This window comes from Brachyhypopomus gauderio, chromosome 21, assembly GCF_052324685.1.
Source record: "Brachyhypopomus gauderio isolate BG-103 chromosome 21, BGAUD_0.2, whole genome shotgun sequence".
Classification (NCBI taxonomy): domain Eukaryota; kingdom Metazoa; phylum Chordata; class Actinopteri; order Gymnotiformes; family Hypopomidae; genus Brachyhypopomus; species Brachyhypopomus gauderio.
Window position 1 is genome coordinate 6,409,302 of NC_135231.1, and position 14,670 is coordinate 6,423,971.

Here is a 14,670-nt window from a genome sequence, read left to right on the forward strand (position 1 = left end):
CAAATCCACTGCTTGTACAAAACAACATAGTGTAGTCAAAGCTCAAGGTTTGGCAGGTGGTCATTTGGTAGGTAGGTAACCCAGTGTGTTTGGGATGGTTATGTTCTCCCAGTGCCAGAGGATGAGAAGTGAAGATAATTCTCTAAAGTGAAGATAATTCTTCTTTGCCAGCCCATTTTTAAAAATGTAAATTCAGTTTCACACTGTGGCTGGCGGCCCCTGCCCTGAAACTGCACCGTGAGCTCTTAATTAATAATGCACAAGCTTTTAGTCGTTCGTTTGTGTTCTGCAGTCATTCTTTAAATAATTCTGACATTAAATCACAAGAGAACTGAGTGGTATTTATGATTCATTAGTATGATTGATTTGGTGGAACAGAAGACGCAGGACGATGGATGAGAGGAAAACTGTGGGCCAAAGCCTTTCAGCAGAGCTTCCTCTGGTCTACCCTGGGAAATATCCGTCTCTTCAGCTGTAGAAGTGTAGCTGTCTCTTAATTCTCTTGAGTGCTGTTTGTTGATGTTGTTTTGGCTTTTGGGGGGGGGGGGGGGGGGTGTAGGGTTGGTTTTAGCCATCTTTTCTGATTATGACCACAATATGTGTGTGTGTGTGTGTGTGTGTGTGTGTGTGTGTGTGTGTGTGTCCTGCAGGACCGGAAGCTAACCAAGGCAGAGCAGCAGCGTTTCCGTGAGGAGGCGGAGATGTTGAAGGGCTTGCAGCACCCCAACATCGTGCGTTTCTACGACTCCTGGGAGTCTGTTCTACGAGGGAAGAAGTGCATCGTCCTGGTCACCGAGCTCATGACCTCAGGGACGCTCAAAACGTCAGCAGCCCTCCTGTCTTCTCTCTTTTGTCTTTTGAGTAGTTTCAGAGCTGCAGGTTATTTATACCCCAGAGCCTACAGTACCAGAGCTAAGCTGGAATCACTAAGCATTCATGTAGTCCAGTTGGTAGTGGTAGTGACCGCTTAGCATAAGTCCATGTGGCTAACTCCCTAACTAGCCCTTGCTAGCTACGTTTCCTTATGAGAAGGAGAAATGACGCAGCTACTCAGATTATGACGGTTCTGCTGTCTGTGTCCTTCAGCTACCTGAAGCGCTTCAAGGTGATGAAGCCCAAAGTTCTGCGTAGCTGGTGCCGGCAGATCCTGAAGGGCCTGCACTTCCTGCACACGCGCACGCCGCCCATAGTGCACCGCGACCTCAAGTGTGACAACATCTTCATCACGGGCCCCACGGGTTCTGTGAAGATTGGGGACCTGGGCCTGGCCACGCTCATGAGGACATCCTTCGCCAAGAGTGTCATCGGTGCGTCCGCGCTCAAGCACATCATACGTGTTGTTGTAGTTGATGATGATGATGATGATTGCATTCTTTCTAACCCAAAAGCCCACTGAAGGTTGTCATCTAGCTTTCTCACATTAGCACCTAATCATTAGTGGTAATGTGCCAATCCCACAATGCTCTTGGACCCTTTGTACTGGACCGTCGTGTCTTCATATCCACGTCATATCCAGTGTCTTTCATCTTGATGGGGGATGTACATATTTTTTTAGTATAATGAATATTGTATTTTAATATTGTTATGAATATTGTATCAGAATATTATTCGATTGTTGACTGCAGATAGACTGCAGGCTCTGGCTGGTGCCACTTAGACCCACTGCTGTGTGCAGGTACCCCTGAGTTCATGGCTCCGGAGATGTACGAGGAGCACTACGACGAGTCCGTGGACGTCTACGCCTTCGGCATGTGCATGCTGGAGATGGCCACGTCCGAGTACCCGTACTCCGAGTGCCAGAACGCAGCGCAGATCTATCGCAAAGTGACCAGTGTAAGGCTTATGGGCAACGATCAATACATCCAATCAATCAGAACAGCAGCAGATCTGGTAAAACGTTGCGTTACACAAGCACTGTTGAAGCATACGAGTATACCGGTATGTAGAGTGTAATATGCGGAGTATTAATGGCAAAAGCGCTGATGCTGTGTACATGAGTAATGGAAAACAGTATTGATAAGTAGAGAGTAAGTGCAGAGTATCACTGTGTTGATGCTCATTGTTCATATATTACACTGTATCTGCTAGTATAATAATATAGACCATAACAGTGTTTGTGTAATGGGACATTGAATGAAGAGCTTTGAAGAACTTTGGTAATAACATGTTTCTCTGCTGCAGGGGATCAAACCAGCCAGTTTCGACAAAGTCAACGACCCAGAAATCAAGGAGATAATTGAAGGCTGCATCCGACAGAACAGGGGCGAGCGGTGAGCGCAACCTCTGACCTCTGACCTATCCGTGACCTTCAGGCCTCCCCGACGGGGGACTCCCCGAGCGCCAGTCGTCCTTTTCATTTGCTCCCCCCCCCCCCCACCCCCACTCTTCCTCAGGCTCTCCATTAAGGATCTGCTGAACCACGCCTTCTTCGGGGAGGACACGGGGGTGCGGGTGGAGCTGGCGGAGGAGGACACGGGCTGCCAGGACTGCCTGGCCCTGCGCATCTGGGTGGAGGAACCCAAGAAGCTGAAGGGCAAACACAAGGACAACGAGGCCATCGAGTTCAGCTATGACCTGGAGAACGACAGCGCCGAGGAGGTGGCGTTGGAGATGGTGAGAGGGGTGGAGGGAGGAGGGGCGGAGGCCCGAGAGATGGAGGCGGGGCTGAGGGGACAGAGGGTGCATGTGAGGTAAAACCGGCAGGACTGACATTTATTGCGACTGGTTTACAATCAACCTGTAAATGTCCTGTAGGACATTCTTGCTCTGTTACTGTCCTACTCACTGTTTGCTGAGTTTATATTGCTACACTTTGACCTAATTTGTTCGGCGAAGATACATTTTCAGCCGTTTGTGAGTAAGTAGGTCGTAAACCGCCTCAGCTGCAGTGGACGCTTCGGTCCTTCTTCCTGCGATAGCAGTTACTCGTCGTGCAGTGCTCTGGATTAGTTCGTCTTGCACTAATTGTATGTAGTGTGTCGGTGAAATTAATTTTTTTATCTTTCTCAATCCTCCCCCCCCATCATCATCTCTTCATCTGCGTGCTCTCCAGGTGAAGTCAGGATTTTTCCATGAGAGCGATGCGAAGGTGGTGGGGAAGTCCATCCGAGACAGGGTGGCTCAGATCAAGAAGTCCCGTGAGAGGCGGAAGCAGCAGCACGGTGTGCAGGAACGGCAGGACTCCTCCGTCTTGACTTCTCTCACCACCGCGCCCCCCTCTGGCCCCTCCCTCAATGCCACGCCCCCCTCTGGCCCCTCCCTCACCACCGCACCCCCCTCTGGCCCCTCCCTCAATGCCACGCACCCCTCTGGCCCCTCCCTCACCACCGCACCCCCCTCTGGCCCCTCCCTCAATGCCACGCACCCCTCTGGCCCCTCCCTTAATGCCACGCACCCCTCTGGCCCCTCCCTCAATGCCACGCACCCCTCTGGCCCCTCCCTCAATGCCACGCACCCCTCTGGCCCCTCCCTTAATGCCACGCACCCCTCTGGCCCCTCCCTTAATGCCACGCACCCTTCTGGCCCCTCCCTTAATGCCACGCACCCCTCTGGCCCCTCCCTCAATGCCACGCACCCTTCTGGCCCCTCCCTTAATGCCACGCACCCCTCTGGCCCCTCCCTTAATGCCACGCACCCTTCTGGCCCCTCCCTTAATGCCACGCACCCCTCTGGCCCCTCCCTCAATGCCACGCACCCCTCTGGCCCCTCCCTCAATGCCACGCCCCCCTCCGTGGGGGCTGCAGCTGCCCCACCAGTTGCCCCTGGCCCCACTCCCACCACGGTCCCAGCAGCAGCGACCACAGGGCAGGGCGAATCAGAACAGCCCACAGAGGTGGACCTGCATGCTCACCACCAGATCAGCGCTGCAGTGGGCCACACAGGTAACACCCACACGCCCACCAGTGTAGAACTTACACCACATCAGGCAGAGATGAACAAAGTTCTTACTCCCAGTGTGTCTTTTGTAACTAGATGCAGAAACAGTTTTGAGATGGGTGTGTAAATGGTGGTGATGAGTGCGATCCTTCCACAGTTTCAGATGTGGGAAGTGGAGAAGCATTCGTGAGTGTCCCGGGCCAAGCCTACGCCCGAACAGCAGAACCAGGGAAGACGTCTGCTCATGCGCAGACCAGCTACCCCGCAGGAACTTCAGTACGTACTACCATCTAACCACTGTTACTGCAGGCCTCGCAGTCCTACAGAGTATGAGTATGTGCATTTATTTCTTATGCGCTAACATGGGTGCTCAGAAACCACCACTCTGACAGTGGGAAATCTGACTTAAAATTAGGTGATGAATCTAGAAAAAGAGGCTCTTGCTGATGGAATACACACAGCAGATAAGCATTTTTTCTTTATTTATTAGATAGGGCAGAGTGCAGGGGTTGCATCTCATCCTCCGATGCTTCCTACTGGTCAGAGCGGCGGGGTTCCAAACGTGCCTATTGGCCAGAGTGGTGGCACGGCTCCTAACACCCCTGTGGTACAGGCTTTCCTTCAGCCGGTCGCTATGGCAACACAGATGGGGTTTGGTGTAGCACAGCAGTGTTCTCAGGTGAATGTGTCCCCTGTGTCCAGCTTCCTTTTATCCAGTTGTCCGTTTTCCTTTGTCCTATCTATCTGTCTGTCTCTATATATATATATCTGACTATCTTTCTCTCTGTCTGTCTGTCTGTCTGTCTGCCTTTCTGTCTGTCTGCCTGTCAATCCTTAATGAATGATAGTTTTCCCTCTGTGTGTATAAAAGGCCAGAGCAGTTTTCCCTCTGTGTGTATAAAAGGCCAGAGCAGTTTTGCAGTCGGTACTGTGACCTTCGGAGTTCTGCATGTTGGCCTTTCATTCTCCAATCTAACTAGTCTGTTCCCACTAACATGAATGTGCCACTGTGGTGCTGAAGCATTAAGCAGCAGTCTAATGTTCATCTACTAACCCTATGATCCCATCTTTGAACCTTTTTAATCCTTCTTTAGAATGCTGAGAAGGGCCAGGCTGGTATAGGTTAGCCCATAGTGAAAACCATACAAAAATGGCCTTTATTACTCTCACTAAAACATTTTTATGTGTGTTAAACCATGTGAATTTGCTGATTCATCAAAGCACCTACAGCACTCTTGTTTTGGAACGTCTGAAACTAATCAAGATTCTGTCGGCACACGTCTAACTTGTTTGACCCTTAATTTGCACTTCACAGCCTGCTGCAGTATGTATGGCAGAGGCCAAAGTTACGATATCAATTAGCAAAACGTATACTGCAGCCTTAACACTGTGTGGTGCAGTGTGGTCATTCAACAATTACTAATTGAAATTTCCTCACTTTAGGAAATAGTCATTAAATGTACTTTACATTATTTGATAGATAGATAGATAGATAGATAGATAGATAGATAGATAGATAGATAGATAGATAGATAGATAGATAGATAGATAGATAGATAGATAGATAGATAGATAGATAGATAGATAGATAGATAGATAGATAGATAGATAGATAGATCCTGTGATTCATTAACTTGTGTGATTAATGAGCTCCCCACTAATGCCTACTCTTGCTCTCTTTTCTCCCCAATCTTTCCTTTTCAACACTGATATCTCATTCCAATCCCATCCTCACACATATCTAGTCGCTCAACACACAATATCCCTCAGATTCACAAATGCCATTACTTCAGGCGGGGGAGGCAGTAACTGCCTCTCAGATACAGTCCCAGTCATACGTCCCCTCCATTTCATCCCAGACACCCCTCCATGCCCTGGCTGCACCCATGCCTGCTGGAGATCCTGTAGGTTCCTCACAAGGGAGTATGATGCTTCAAGCACAACAGACACAACCAAACGCACCTGTGCAACAGCCAGAAATTGTGCCCCAACCAACTACAATTCAGCCACAACAACAGATAGTATTAGACCTGCAGACTACATTAATACAGCAGCTCTCCGCACCATCACAACAGGCAAATGTAAAACCACAAGCCCAGGCAGTTTTATTTCCACAGATGGACCCAATTCAGCAGAGTATCTCACTGCAGCAGCCTCCCGCGCCTGGAATGCAATCCCACCAGATTGAGCAACCACAAGTGGTTTTGCGAGAGCAGGAGCATCATTCAAACGTACCTCCACGTCCATATCTCCCACAGCAACAACCACAGGCTCTGACTCGCCCCCAGCTAATAGAAACACAGCAACAGGTGTACACACAGCAACCCGCAGGACCGGCCCAGACCCAGCAACCCGTCATCCGACAGCCGGGCCAGCAGCAGGCGCCGTTGCAGCAATCCTTAACGGAACAGCAACAGCAAAATCCCCAGTTGCTCTTGCAACAACACCAACAGGTGTATGTGTCGCAACAGGCCGAGTCACAGGAGCAGACTGCGTTACAACGCGCAGCAGTGCTACAGTCGGCCTCTCAGCCGCTACAACTCGCCGAGCAACAAGCGGCGCTTATAATTCAGCAGCAGGTGGAGCAACAGAGTCAGCAGCAAATCTACTTACAACAGCAACAGCAAAACGCTGTAGCGCAGCATCAGATGGAGCAACAGCAACAAACACTACAGCGGCAGCAACAGTTAGAGCAGCAACAAGCGCTTTTGCAGCAACAGCAGTTCGAACAGCAGCCAGTGCCGTTTCAACACCAACCGCCAGTGCAGCAAACGCAGGCTCTTCTGCAGCAGCAGCAAGCCATGCTTCACCAACAGCACCACCAGTTGCAGCGACAGGTGGAGCAAAAGCAACCGCCCACGCAACAGCCAGCTCCCCAACAGGCGGAGCTGCAGGAGTTCCAGCCGCCGGCCGATCGTTCGCAACAGGCGTCGCTCCAACAGCAGAGAGAGCAGCAGATGCAGCAGCGGGCTCTGCTACAACACCAACAGCAGCTCGAGCTGCACCAACAGCAGGCTGCGCTCCAGCAGCAAGAGCAGCAGCAGCTACAACAGCAAACGTTGTTGCTACAGCAACAGCAGCATCAACAATTGGACCAACAAGCGGAACTCGGGCGACATCACAATGGAAAGCAGGCGTTACTGCAGCAACAGCAGGAGCTCCAGACGCTGCACCAGCAGGCATTGTTGCTACAACAGCAACAACAGGTGGACCAACAAGCCGTCCTCAACCAACACCCTGAGAAGGTTCAGCAAATGGGTCAGATGCCTCAGTGTGTCCCTCCGCAGATTAACACCACGCCCCTTCAATCGCACGATAGTCTTACGCATCACCAAATAGAACAGAAACAAGTATTTACACAGCAGCAAGTTGCTCCGTCACAACAGCAACATAGATCTTCTATTGTGGAATCTCAAGTCCCAGTTGTTGGTCAAGTAGCATCACAAATGGTTAGCGCCAATATTCCAAATCAGATACAACACCCTGGACACAATCAGCAATTTATACCAGTCCCAGCACAAACTGAACCACAAGGGCAAATACAACATCAGAGTCAAGGTGAAGCTGTTCCTCAAATCCATGGTCAAGTACCACAACCAGTGGTTTTAATGCCGAGTCAGACTCAACCCACACAGTTTCAGATTCCTCAAGGAACCCAGCAAATCTCCAGTGCTCCATTACAAAGTCACACCGCAGCTCAGTCGCTACACACACAACCTTATATCCAGACTCAGACGGAGGCTCAGATTCTCCTACAGGGACAGACTTACCCATCTCAAACCCTGCCACCTCAAACTGTAGCTCCTGCTCTTTGTCAAGTCCCAGCAGTACCTCCATCGGCCCAAATGCAGCCTGGAGTTCAATTTGCTCAAGCTTCCCAAATAGGTCAGCAGATCCTCCAGCCAGTCCATCTGGACCTTACCAAGGCTATACAACAGCAGCAACTTCCAGCACAACATTACCACCAAACCGTGTTGTCCCCGGTGACGGGGGGGAGTACCGCTGCGGCGTCCCCGGCGACCGCTACCATGACAACACAGCAGTGCTCGCAACATCAGGACCAGACTCAAAGTCAAGTTCAGGCTCAAAGTCAGACGATCCTACAGGCGCAGCATCCGCCGGTTGTGCAGACCGTCGTGCAGACCGTCGTGCAGACTGTGCCCCCTCACGTTCCTCAGCACTATGAACAGCACATGCAACCAGTTCACCACACTCAGCAGCTCCAGGCCCAACCAGTGTTGTCATCTGTGAAGCAAGTTTCACTACCACAGCAAACAGCAGTGGCACGAGATCTAAATGACCAGCCATCTCAGCTAGGATCTACCCTGCAGCCTGTGGCTCCTGCACATATCCCATCAGGCCAGATGCTTCAGACGCAAGGTCAGACCGCGCCTCTGTACGGTCAGGACGCAGCAGGTGTACCATCCTCTCCACAACACCAGTCTCAGCCAGCTATCCCTGCCCACACCCACACCCAGACAAGCACACAGGCACAAACACATACCCACACCCAAACACAAGTCCAAACACAGACGAACATACACACTCAGACACACACTGAGACCCCGGACACATTAGTGAAGCCATCTTACTCCCAGGGTGCATTGCAGCCCCCACATTTACCCTCCAGCCCATCTCATACTTTCCTCCAACCATCTACAACGATATCAGGCCTCCAGGCTAAACCTCCAGCATCAGAGCTCTCTGCCTCTGCTGAGGCACAGTTAATCCAGGCTGGACAAGCTGATATGGTTCTTACCTCCCCTGCCCCAATCCATGCTTCACAGCCCCTCGGCTCTAATGGCCCTACTCTAGCGCCGACCTACCTGCCAGACTGTGATACTGCATTGCTGGGCATTCTGCAGGTATAAAAACACCCCATACTTCTGTGTGGGCCAAAAGATTAATTAATAACCCACTCTAATTCAATGTAGTATGCTTTGTATTACTTTGTGTTAATAGATCTATGCTAAATATTAATACCCACAAAATCAAACTTAAAAAAAAGTACTTACATGTACTTACACTTTTCTTACATTATTTATATATTTCCCATAGTTCCATTGTTTCTTTAAAAATGTAGATTACTTTTGCTTTGTATTTTGTTGTATTTTCTGTTGGCATTTAGTGGTTTCTGTATATATGTTGTTTTATGTCTTGATCTAAATGAACAGGAGAGCCTAAAGCAGTGTGCACATCGCCCTTCTGTGTCTGGGTACGTATGAAAACACTTCACCACCTATGATTCAGGACAGTGAATGTTTGCTTTGACATAATGTCAAATATGTCGTGTACAGTTCTGATATGATTGTAAACAACTGCTCGCAGCTCTGCTCCAGCCAATGGAGAGGAAGCCCAGTCACTCAACGGCAAACCGGAGAGAGCGAAGCCTCAGAGAAGAGCATCCTGCAATCGCTCCGAGAGAGCTGCTCATTTTCAGCTAAGCATGCTGCAGGTAGGTTTTTACCTCAGAACTGGATTGGGCTTTTGCAGTACATTCAACAACCACAGCTGGAAGCTTTGGGAGAAATAAAATGTTCAGTAAATCCTTTAAGAGACTTGAGGCTAATTTATGGCTTTTCTAGGTATCAAACACAGGTGACAACATGGTGGAGTGCCAGCTTGAAACACACAGTAACAAGATGGTCACTTTCAAATTTGACACCGAGGGAGATGCACCCGAGGACATAGCCGATTACATGGTGAGAAAGGCAGACAATTCTTTCTATTTTAATTGAAAATTTAACACAGTTGATATTTTTTTTTGTATTTATGTAGTGTTTTGGTTCATTGCCTACATTTAAATTATGAAAAACAAACTACCAAAGTACCAAACAAAGTACCAAAGAATATATCTCAATATTCTCAATATTCTTGTGTAGGTGGAAGAGGATTTTGTTCTTGAGTCAGAGAAAGAGAAGTTTGTAGAAGACCTGAGGGCTATTGTGCAGAAAGCCCAGGAGATCCTGAGCACTCAGTCACAGGTCTGCATCATCACCCTCTATGACATCATATTGGTCCATACATTCGGAATTCTGCCATAAATTTTCCATTTGTTTTATACAATATACTCTGAAATTACACTAGTACATTATTTAATGTTATTTTCTTTCATTATTATTCAGTGGTTGGACTGTTTTCCTGTTTCCTGTTTTTGAAATGTTTTTGCGTGAACGCCACTGTGTTGCCATCCTATTCCTTGGTAAAATGAATTGCTTATTCATTGTTTAAATCTTCTGTTCATGAATTCTTTGGACATATCTACATATAACGCTGCTATCGGCAACCTACACAAGACGTGGGAAGACCTCTCCACCCTCAAATCTTTTAACGGTCCTCTTCTTGGTGTGTTTTCTTTCGTTCTCAGACTGGGTCTTTTGAGCAGCTACACGTGGGCACTCCGTCAAGTTCAAGTGAGAATCTTGTTTTACCTTCATTTTATGAATCCTATGAGTCTAATTATTTAATTAAGACAAGTCATCTTTGCTCCTTGGCTGCAGATGTTAATAAAGAGGTTCTCCATATTGAAACATGGCCTGATAGAACGTAACTCTGGTTCCTCTCTTCATTAGTAGACTCTGCCCCTCAGTCTTCTCCAGTGGGTCGTTGGCGATTTTTCATCAACCAGACTATCCGACATCGGGATTCCCATTCCAACCAAGGAGCCACCAGTCCAGACGAGAGCCTGGACTCCAAGACCACTGAAACTGAGAGAGGTACTCTACACCCACACCGGCCTGGAATTCTCACTGATTTAACCAGTTCTGACCACCTATGACCAAACACTCTGTCATCATGGTTTTACTTAACATAACATCAGTTTTCAATATTAGTAATTCACTCACATTTTAAAGAATGACCTTTACTCTATACCTACTGTAGCTTCAGACCATGATGGTTCACAGTGGTCAGACGTCCTGTCTGGACTCATAACTCCTCCGTGCTCCTCGCTTTCGGTGTCCTCCACCCCTGACTCCATCCCTAACACCAACACCTCTGACTCTGCCGGCTGCGCCCCATCAGCTCTCCACATGCCTACACCCGCTGCATCTCCTGCACCTCCAGACCTAACGGCCATCACACAGCCAGCTCCTGGCAAAGTATCAGCTGCAACCGTTCAAGCTCCAGTGTCCAACCTGGCCTCCAGCCCTGCTGTTGCTGAGGCTGAGCCTGACTCTACGACCTGCTCTGGTGTTGGCCTGTGCCCTGGAGATGCTTCTGCTATGGTTTGTGACTTGCCTGAGAGTCAGCAGCCCATCTCTGGACCTTCTGGTTCCATGATAAGTCATGGTGACCATATTCAGCAGCAGATGCCTCAAGCCCCAGTAACAGTGCAGAATACAGAGGTTCTCCAGCAAAGTCTCCCACTGCAACTCTCAGAGGCTCAGGCAACCCAGTTGGTGGTGGCCAGCATCCATCAGGTTCTGACTCAGCAGCAGCTTCTACAACAGCAGCAGACAGTCAATCAGCTAACTCACCAAGCACAGCTTCAACCTAGCCAGCCCGAGCCACTAACCCTCCTACAGCCCGCGGAGCCCCAGGTTCTGACCCAGCCTGGTGTCCATGCTCCTTCAGTCCCAGAGCTTAGCCCACAGTATGCGGCCTGTCAAGCCCAGCATCCAGCACCGGAACCGCATCCGGTCCAACAGTCGGTACTTCAGCAGATCCTGCAACAGCAGACGCAGCCGGAACCTCAACCACAGCCGCTCTGCCCGCCCACTGCCGCACAGCAGCAGCACGGCCTGGAGACCACGCAGACGCAAACGCAAACGCAGACGCTTCCCGCACAGGAGCAAGTGCAGCAGGAAGCGTCACCGGCCATGCAGCCTCAGCAAGGCCTCCAAACACAAGAACCTCCACCTGTGGCCCCACACCAAGCGCCTGCTGAGCCTGTGGGGCCCCGGACTCTGCAGCAGGATGGTCCCCAGTCCGCCGGTCCACCTGTGCAGAAGCAGCCGTCTTTCCAGCAGTCTGAATCTGAGCTCTCCACTGGTGAGGGAGGTGTTTCAGAGGACACCTTCAGCCAGTCTGCTCCTCCCCAAACCTTGACCGATTCCTCGCTGCCCCCTCTCCCGCTCCCGGAGGCGCCCCCGCCCGCCCTGGCTCACATCCTCACGCCCTCCCCTGCCCAGCCCTCTTCCGTGGCCGAGTCGGACAGTGAGGGCCCGCCAAAAATCGAGTTTGTGGACAACCGCATAAAGACACTGGACGAGAAGCTACGGACGCTGTTGTACCAGGAGCACAACGCAGGTGGAGCCGGGCTGGGCAATTCCACTACCGCCCCTGCTCAAACCCTTGCCTCCACCTCTGCCTCCACCACGATGCCTGCTTCTGCTGAGGGAGACGAGTCGTCTGAATCCCAACCAACGCCTGTCTCTGCCTTCCCACCCCCTCCCGTCTCCTCCTCGGACACCTCTCCCCACTCCTCCTCCTGCACCACCTCCACCACTCCTCGCTCCTCTTCTACCTCTCCAGACAGAGAGGAAAAGGGAACGGGGGATGAAACCAAGACCCAGCCCACTCTACCTCCTCCTTCTGCTGCTGTAGAGCACCAACCTGCTTCGTCCTTCTCCTCCGCCTCTCCTCCGTCTTCCCTGCTGTCCCCACCACCGGATCCTGCGCCTGGACCCCTGTCTCCACCCGGTGAACCTGCAGTCCTCGTAAGTCAGGCCCACAAAACCTGCATGGGCTGGTTTTGTGTGCTTGGTGTCACACCAACGCCACTGATGCTCAACAACACATTCCATATTCTAATGCTGTAATTCTGCTAAATGCATCATTTGAATCACTATATGCCTATTACTGTTGTTACTAACGTTACTAACTAGTTAAATCGTTACTGCCTGCGCATGTGTTGTTTCCCCAACACTTTATTTCTAATACATCTCCACGCCCCCCCCCCCCCCCCCCCACCCCCTCGGCCAATCAGGCTGCTCTCTCCCCCTCTGAAAGCAGTATCCATGGAGACGTCGCGTGGGCTCCTCCCCCCCAGCCGCCCGTCCCCCTGCAGGCCGGACAGCACCAGCAGCACCACAGTGCAGGAGGTGGATATTTTGGCCTACACCTGACATGTCCTAGTATCAGAAATCCCGTTAGCAAGAAATCCTGGACTCGCAAATTCAAAAGCTGGGCGTGCAAACTACGCCACTCCGCCGGCTTGTTCAAGAAGCCTCGAGTTCAGCAAGGTAGCGTCTGCACAGAGAGAGAGAGAGAGAGCGAGTGAGGGGTGTGGCTGGGTCAGGCTTTGACATGAATGTGTAAATTACACGTATTGCTGCACATGTAGCTGACCCTTACCTTGCTAGATAGGTTTTGTTCTAAAAAAAGTACTGTTAGTTTTAATAATCCGTTATTAATCCTAATAGTAGTTTTCGTTGTGATGTGGCTGTCATCTTTTTAATACCACTACATTATCGTAAAATTATATGTTTAACCTTTGAGCATTGGTTGGTTTTAAGTTGCTATACATGGCCTTTGTTGTAGCTTCTTTTAATGTGTTTGCATGAGTTACCCAGGGCTAAGAACAGTGGTGGGAAAGGGGAGGAGAGAGTAAGGCAGTGTGATGGAGACCGTGGATGTGAGCACCTGCTTAAACCGCAGTGCAGTAAAGTCCACCGCCTAACTGCCCCTCACCCGCCTGCACAGTTGGGCTTCCCGTTCCACAGGGCCAGTGACGCTCTGACCCACAGCACAGTGTCTGAACAGAACACCCACCCAGTGGGCTAACCACAGTATCTGAACAGGACACCCACCCACTGGGGTAACCACAGTGACTGAACAGGACACCCACCCACTGGGATAACCACAGTGTCTGAACAGGACACCCACCCACTGGGCTAACCACATGGGCCAGATGGTATAAAATTTGCACCTGTGATGAAGTTTCTTAAAAAAAAAAAAAAAAAACAGGCAGTTTGTTTTGTCCGGTCCATTTAATCAGTAAACGTGAACTTCATGTAAACGAGCTTCATGTGAACACTGTCAAAGCTGTATAGTTTAATCCAGGTTCCTCTGACATGTTTATATTTTTTGTTGCTCTCATTCAAACATCGGTTTGGTTTCTCACTGTAGGAATGCCTCAGGCATGGCCGACTATGGGAGCGCCAATAGCCCATGTCAGAGCTGTCACTGTTGTAACATGGAGCCTCGTTAACTAGTGCTGCGGCACCCCTAGAAAAGCTTCTTACAGCACTGCTTCTCAGGCTCAGACAGAACAGCCTTCTGTCCTCGCCGCTAACCGACCAATCCTGACAGGACGTCATTGCCAAGCGTAGAGCTGTGGCTTCCTCTCGTGTTTCTCTCCCTCCTCGCTGCGACGTCTAAACTGAACAGCAGAACCTTCTCACGTTACCTTGTGTGTATAAGAACAACGGGTCCTCCGCCTAGCTGCTGCGTCAAAGTGAGCTAGCCCTGCTTGGCTGCTAGCTCTCCGCGCGCGCTAGCCTGCTCTCTCCCTCTTAGCTACGTTTTCGAGGCTAGGGAATTTGCATTCTTGCTTCAACACCTTGGTGAATGGGGATATGTGTTTGCCAAGTTGATACTGTTGTCGATACTGTTAAACTTCCTGCTGACGTGCGATTCTTTCATCTCTGTGCGTCTTGTGAATGAGGGTTGATGGTGCTCAAGTGATCATCATGGAACTGGCTAGCCAGACTCTGCCCTTCAGAATAGAATAGATCTGAAAAGAAACAGCCTTTATTGTTCAGTGCTTCTTCATCAAAACACAAATTGCTCTTCGCTTTGAGGTTTGGAAGAAAGCGACTAGACTTGGCACCGAGTGGCCTGCCTCAAAGA

General features: G+C 50.1%; 1 protein-coding gene across 8 annotated transcripts in view; it reads left to right on the top strand.

The window, feature by feature from the left end:
• Positions 1 to 14,670, top strand: part of wnk3 (WNK lysine deficient protein kinase 3) — a 47,941-nt gene that overhangs the window by 24,951 nt on the left and 8,320 nt on the right. Inside the window, exons 3-19 of one of the 8 annotated variants that reach the window (XM_076984153.1) lie at positions 651 to 823; positions 1,087 to 1,307; positions 1,676 to 1,833; positions 2,182 to 2,270; positions 2,394 to 2,613; positions 3,053 to 3,881; positions 4,034 to 4,152; positions 4,367 to 4,555; positions 5,622 to 8,741; positions 9,051 to 9,091; positions 9,205 to 9,331; positions 9,462 to 9,578; positions 9,759 to 9,860; positions 10,244 to 10,289; positions 10,449 to 10,592; positions 12,352 to 12,536; positions 12,806 to 13,061. In XM_076984153.1, the coding sequence (XP_076840268.1) occupies positions 651 to 823; positions 1,087 to 1,307; positions 1,676 to 1,833; positions 2,182 to 2,270; positions 2,394 to 2,613; positions 3,053 to 3,881; positions 4,034 to 4,152; positions 4,367 to 4,555; positions 5,622 to 8,741; positions 9,051 to 9,091; positions 9,205 to 9,331; positions 9,462 to 9,578; positions 9,759 to 9,860; positions 10,244 to 10,289; positions 10,449 to 10,592; positions 12,352 to 12,536; positions 12,806 to 13,061 (6,136 nt within the window). Of the gene's footprint in view, positions 1 to 650; positions 824 to 1,086; positions 1,308 to 1,675; positions 1,834 to 2,181; positions 2,271 to 2,393; positions 2,614 to 3,052; positions 3,882 to 4,033; positions 4,153 to 4,366; positions 4,556 to 5,621; positions 8,742 to 9,050; positions 9,092 to 9,204; positions 9,332 to 9,461; positions 9,579 to 9,758; positions 9,861 to 10,243; positions 10,290 to 10,448; positions 10,593 to 10,758; positions 12,537 to 12,805; positions 13,062 to 14,670 lie in introns of all 8 variants that reach the window. The other 7 variants (XM_076984148.1, XM_076984150.1, XM_076984149.1 and 4 more) reach the window with 7 other exon arrangements.